Source organism: Teleopsis dalmanni, chromosome 2 (genome assembly GCF_002237135.1).
Source record: "Teleopsis dalmanni isolate 2A chromosome 2, ASM223713v2, whole genome shotgun sequence".
Lineage (NCBI taxonomy): Eukaryota > Metazoa > Arthropoda > Insecta > Diptera > Diopsidae > Teleopsis > Teleopsis dalmanni.
In genome coordinates, this window is record NC_051847.1 from 103,461,556 (window position 1) to 103,468,153 (window position 6,598).

At 27.4% G+C, this 6,598-nt stretch overlaps 1 protein-coding gene across 2 annotated transcripts in view; it reads left to right on the forward strand.

Annotated features, from left to right (window-relative positions):
- The first annotated feature begins 1,746 nt into the window (after positions 1-1,746).
- LOC119681739 (probable cation-transporting ATPase 13A3) overlaps positions 1,747-6,598 on the forward strand; it is a 49,610-nt gene continuing 44,758 nt past the window's right edge. For both annotated transcript variants that reach the window (XM_038095008.1, XM_038095009.1), the window contains exons 1-2: positions 1,747-1,936; positions 2,821-4,824. In XM_038095008.1, the coding sequence (XP_037950936.1) occupies positions 4,224-4,824 (601 nt within the window). In that variant the 5' untranslated portion in view covers positions 1,747-1,936; positions 2,821-4,223. The remainder of the gene's footprint in view (positions 1,937-2,820; positions 4,825-6,598) is intronic.

Sequence of the window (6,598 nt, forward strand, 5' to 3'; positions counted from 1 at the left end):
GATAATATAATAACAAATTAACATTTTATTATAGCCTCTATAAGTTTTTCTTGCTGGTTATTTTTGGTGGCAAATTGAAAGTGAACATATATATATTATCTTTTAAATTTAGGCACAACCAAAAAGTCCCAAACAATTGTAAAAATACGAAATTGGCAATAATGATGTGATAGTCTACATAACATGCATATGTTTTGGCATAGCCCAATAGAGTAATTAAGCGATCGTATGTGACAGTTGAAAGCAGAAGTCGGGCTATATCTCGTTGCGCATGCGAACATTTATTAACATTCATCTCTAAACATTAACACTTATAATTAGACATTTGTTATGAAATATAAATAAACATTTATTATTAAACATAATCTTATACTATGTTTCCACTACGTACTTAGTAAGCTTCATTTACTGAGTAAATTGCATTAACCATACAGAGAGAGAGCTTCCGTGCTTTTTCATGTATTATAGAATATAGTAAACAAAATTCGACCAAAATTATACCAAATATCACGAATGCAACATTGGAAATGATCGAAATTTGACATATTGAATATATGAATCAAAATGTAAACATAAACAAACAATCAAAATTCAAAACAAACAACAGGTAAGAATTGTTTTGAAGCCCTCTGTTGTTTTCTCAGAAACGACATACGGATTTCATTTTATCTAAAATAGCAACTCAGTAAAATTTTATTCCTTATTCAATAATATTTACTGCCCGTACTTACCAAAGTCCAGCACTTCCTTTTTTTCTAGTAATCATTGAAGAAGCGCTATTATATGTTGATTTTGAATTTTTTGTAATTTCTTCAAAATTATTGTATGTTCTTTTGTATATGCAGCAACTGCCGCTTTTATATTGTGAACAACATTACAAACATTATATATTAAATTATTTAAATTTTCTGCGTTTTCTTCCATGCTGATTTATTTCTTTCTAACAACACAGGATTTAATATCATCTGTTTACAAATAAAATGTAAACACAAAAAAGCTCTAAAACTATAACTTTTTGACACATAAGAGCTCTTTCCCATTCAGTAAGTAACTTACGATATTGTAAACGCAAAATCCTCAATGTTACTATATAACTTACTAAGTATGTAGTGGAAACGTTGTATTATACATATATTAATATGTTAAGAATTTTGTAAACATAAATTGAAGACTCCTATTTACGGTTATTTAATTATGAAGCTTACAATCATATATGCGAAACCTTTTTTTAACTTTTGTTTTTTTAGAAAATTATTTTAATTATTACTGCATAAGGATACAGTTACTAACAAATATTTACATTTTGCATGTTATACTGTAATGGCTGATGAAAATATTGCATAAAATCTATCTAAAGTTATAAAAATGAGTTGATAATTCCTAATTAAAACTAGGTAACTTTATAAAATTTTGGAAAATCTATTTATATTAATATTTATGCATCTTTATAAGAAATTTTGATTACAAATGAATATGCATATCCGTTGTTGTTGACAGTTCAACAATTGCTTCTTTTTATATTGAAAAGAACGATGACAGCGAATTTTAAGTTATAGTGAACGTCATCATAACAAATCAGGAAACGAGTTTGACGTGGATTGTGAAAATCGTTGCCTATTACAATCCAGTTTATACAACCCTGCGATGTAAACGCAGTATAACAGAGGTCTCCAAAAGCCGGCGTATGTTTTATTGAGTGCATGAGAGTGTAAACGCTGCCGATTTTTATGCTGCACGTTCCGCTTTCAATCATGTTATGCAGTCAGAACAAATCGATTTTAATTCTTGGAACCATATTGAATTTATTGCAAGGAAAACCGCATTAGTGCAGAAAGGACGTCACTTGATAATTGTGATTATGTGGTGATTAAAGGGCAGTTAAATTCAGAACGGTTGGATTATATGTCCTATTTAACGTGTATCGAGAAGTGAGGCTGTAAGTACAAGTGGATACATAAACGCGGTTCACAGTACTTGTAATTCAGCATATTGCAAATGAAGTAACTAATGGATTTAACATTGTGTTTCGGTTGACTTTATTATATTCAATTACAGTACCTTAGTATATGAAAATTGTGTTATATATGTACGTGCCAATACAAAACTACGAGTTTTTATTTCTGTTATGTTGCCCGAAAATTTAAATATGTGCAATAAATTTTGCACATTTTCTCATGGAACATTCAGTAACAATGATTAAGAGCATGGTTATCACGGGTGTTTATATATCCATAAACAATATGATGCAGTAGCCAATGTGTTGTATTATTAAGTACTATTGTATAACTTTCTTTGAGAGATTCATATTTCAGAGCAAACTAAAGATAACTTCATAGGATAAAGAACATTCTATTTTTGTTGACAAGGTTCTAAATTGCAGTAAACAATTTATTATTATAGACAGAACAAAGTTGCAGTTTATGTAGTTTTTTTTTATAAATGATCGATGCTGTTAAGTTCCGTTCATGTATTAAAAATTACAATAGTCTTAACAGAAATGGTCTTGAAGAATAGTAAATTACAATTACTTTTTATTTCAAATTAATTGTAAATTTGTTTTTATTTTTTTTATATAAATATATATAAAAACAGTAGATAATTTTTGAGAATTACATTACATTAGAATATCTTCAATGCGTACATATAGCATGCATATATGTATTCTAATAAACTAAATATACACCATGCGCAGTCACTGTCACTGAAAGAATAATTATTGATTTCGCAATTTAACAATTTATTGTGAAAATAGTAAAATATGTTTATATATATTATTTAATTTTGTCAAAGTACTGAATTTCAACTTTATTGTAATTTCAGATATCTTCAAATGTACTCAACTGATAGTAAAATAAATCAAGACAGCGTATTGTCATAGAATAGAGCTTTATGTGAAACGAATATGAAGTTTTCTAAAAACGTCAAGTTTCAAACAAAAAAGTATTTAATTTTAAAATACTCTGAACAAAAAAATGAAATAATCGAGAGTAGAGAATGTAATTTAAATAACGAAACACAGTTTTTATTTAAACATCAAATATGATAAATAAAATTTCAGTTAAGTAAGGAGTTAAAAAAATTAATGTTTCAATCGCAAAACTAAACAAATTAACCATTAACCATAAAAATAATTTGTAATATATATTGTACTTAATTTGATCTTTATATACTCGTCGAACTTACGACATATATTTATAATTTAATCTTTATCGTAATGAGTTCATTTCAAAGTTCAAAAAATCAGTATTGGCAGCTTAGCAGAAGACAGCGAACACAAATTGTTCCATTTTTATCATCATCACTTGGAGAAACTGTAAAACATATTACATTGAAAAATTTATATCGTAATTATATTGATGACGCCTACAGCGGCATTAGCAATATTTTTGTAGCGTCTTTTGTACTAAACCTTCTACAGAAAGAATTCGTTGAGCAATTTTATTTTAAAAAAGGAAACGGAGGAGGTTTTGCGGTTGTGCCAGGAATAAGGGAATTGTATATAAAAATACTTCTATTGGCGAATACGAAAGAAACAATAGCATTTTATTTATCGATAATAAATATTTTTGGATGATTGACAACTTCGAATGAATTAATTCGAAATAAAAAGAATTATAGCGTTAAGTACCTTTCAAGGAAACTTGAACAGTTACTAGTTGAACTTCATAAAAAACGCTTAAAGCGAAAAAGACACAAATGATGAAAAATGTTATTGATGTAATTGACAAATAAATGTACGGAGTTAATGTGGACTTTCTCTAAATAATATTTGAAATTACGTGTGTTCACTTATGAACTGTTTTTGGAAGAAACGATTATCGTGTACATTGCATAAAAATGGTGGAACAACAGGTCTTTTTCGATTTATTACTTTGTGTTGAGCAGTTCAACGATGCTATCAAATTTGTTGAAAAGAAAAGCTATGGATTTAATTCAACAGGATTACAAAGCTGACATTTCCTGAGTTTTACCTCTTACAACATTAGAATATGCTGCAAAATAAAGAGATATAATTTAGAAAACACCTGATTAGAAAAGCAACGCGAAATATATTGATAAAAGTGAATTAAATAATAGTTATATTATAGTTCGTACTAATTAGTTACTAAAGCTGTAGTTTTATTTGTTATCTTAATAACATCGAAGTGTATATTATACATATATGCTAAATATATTTGAATTGAAAAAGATTGCGCTAAACAAATGTGCAAATTTCTAAAGTAATGGAACTAGATGAAGCAGTGTCCGAACACTTAAATAAACTAAAACCAATTGAATTGTTGAAGTTTAGTAACCAAAATAATAATTACGAACTACCAAAGGAAAACTGCACTTCACTGCAGGATAAAGCTTTGAAAATTGCAACAAATATGAATACTAACAGTATTGACCAGCGGCCATTACAAAATGACAACAAAGATCTTGGTAATACAACCTTGGATACAAAATTATCCAATATAGATCAATATTTTCAAAATAACAAAAATAGTATTGCAAAACTAAACTGGTGGAATACACCTACGCAGCCGATATCACTGAATGATACTATAACTACTGCAGTGGTGAACAAATTTTCTAATAATAACAAGCAGTTCGTTTCAATAACTCCACATCATATACATATATCAACTGCAGCTCAGTGTAATATATCACCTACTCAAAATGATTTGTATCATAACAAAGTCATACCCAGCCATCAAACATCTCCAAAAATAGGGAAGGGTCAAAGGCAATCGACAATTTCTGAACACTGTGATATATTACATAATTTACAAGTAAATGAAGAAGAAAACACTTCACACAACTCTCAACTGCTGGTTAAAGGTAAGTAACAATATCATTGTATTAGGTTTACAAAGTAAAGTCATATTTTTGTGTAAGAATTACATACTGCTGTCTTATAGTATTACATTAATATATTGTTTAATAATATTTTTCTGCAAAAACATGATTTCATGCTAACCAAACTTCTTACAACAAATTGATCCAAGTCATTCTGAAGTCTTCATTTCAAATAAAAGTTTTACGGTCGTGAAAATTTTGACTGAAACAACTAAAAATTGAGGACTTCAGATCTGGAGAATATTTAGGGTGTAATAATAAGTTAATGCAGACTGTTATTGTAGTAACTAACTTCCTGCCGAGTCGCTTCTGAAACTTTTGTTGAGTAATCAAATTTGTATGTATCTCCTTTTAACTTGTTGAAACAGTATTCAGTAATCAGAGGGAATAGGTACAATCGTAACTTTTGCATTTTTCAATTGCAATAACGTTTTTTGCCAGTATCGCAGCAATAATATTAGATAATATTTTTTAAATTTTAGAAAAATATCTGCACAACTTTCTAAGATATGAATTTGAATTGATTTCAATCTCAATAAAGACGTTTTAGGCTCAATTGTTCTTTCATATATTCTGTACAAAATAATGAAAGAAAATACATTATTTTAAGACAAGTTATTATTTAAAAAAATTAAAAGTTTTATATAAGAAATGAAAATTCGCTGATATAATGTATTTTTTTCACTTGCTTCGCATGAAACAAATGCTGTATTGGAAATAGAGTGTTCATCGCAAACAGGATTCACGCAAACCACGCATGACTTTCTAGTCTTTTGTTGCTTTCAACTCAAATGTTAGCAAATATGACATCTATCAACAATTGCGGTGGCTCCACTTCCGCCATGAGGTACTTTAGCACTAGTTGTTGGTTCTGGTGTCAGCAAAATTTCTTGTCCGAGCAACATCTGTACTGCGCTTTAAAGAAAATAGTTACCCATCATTTTTTTGTTCGCACTACGGTTTTCAAGCCATTCGTAGCTGTTTGACAAGACCTTTCTTCAAGAAGTTTCTTTGTTGATCCTTTGTTTTGCTCTGTATAGATAATATAAGATGCCAATCCAATTATATTAATCGTAATGCAGAACATTGTCAGAAACCAACGCAACGTTCGCCGCTTTACTGTGTATTCACTCAACATTGACATTTTGTCAATCGCGTCGACACAACCTTTGGTTTTATTTTAGAATTTGATTATCTGTGGCTTGGTACTGCGCGAATTTTCAATATCTCCTGTCATGCTTGATAGAAGTACAACTGATTTGTTTTTTTTTTTTTTATTATTTTTTCTTATTTTGGCATAGGAGCAGATTGTTACACCATGATTGTATGCAAAATTTGTTGAATTCACAGATCTTTTAACAGCTACATTTTATTTTATTTTTATTTTATTTTTATTTTATTTTTATTTTATTTTTATTTTATTTTTATTTTATTTTTATTTTATTTATTTTATTTTTATTTTATTTTTATTTTATTTTTATTGCATTTTTATTTTCTTTTTATTTTTATTTTATTTTTATTTTATTTTTATTTAATTTTTATTTTATTTTATTTTATTTTTATTTTAATTTTATTTTAATTTTATTTTAATTTTATTTTAATTTTATTTTATTTTATTTTTATTATATTTTATATAGTAATTTTTTTGTTTTTTTTATTGTTATCTTATTTTATTTTTATTTTATTTTATATATTATTTTTTTTATTCTCTTTTTATTTTATTTTTATTTTATGTTTATTTTATTTTTATTGCATT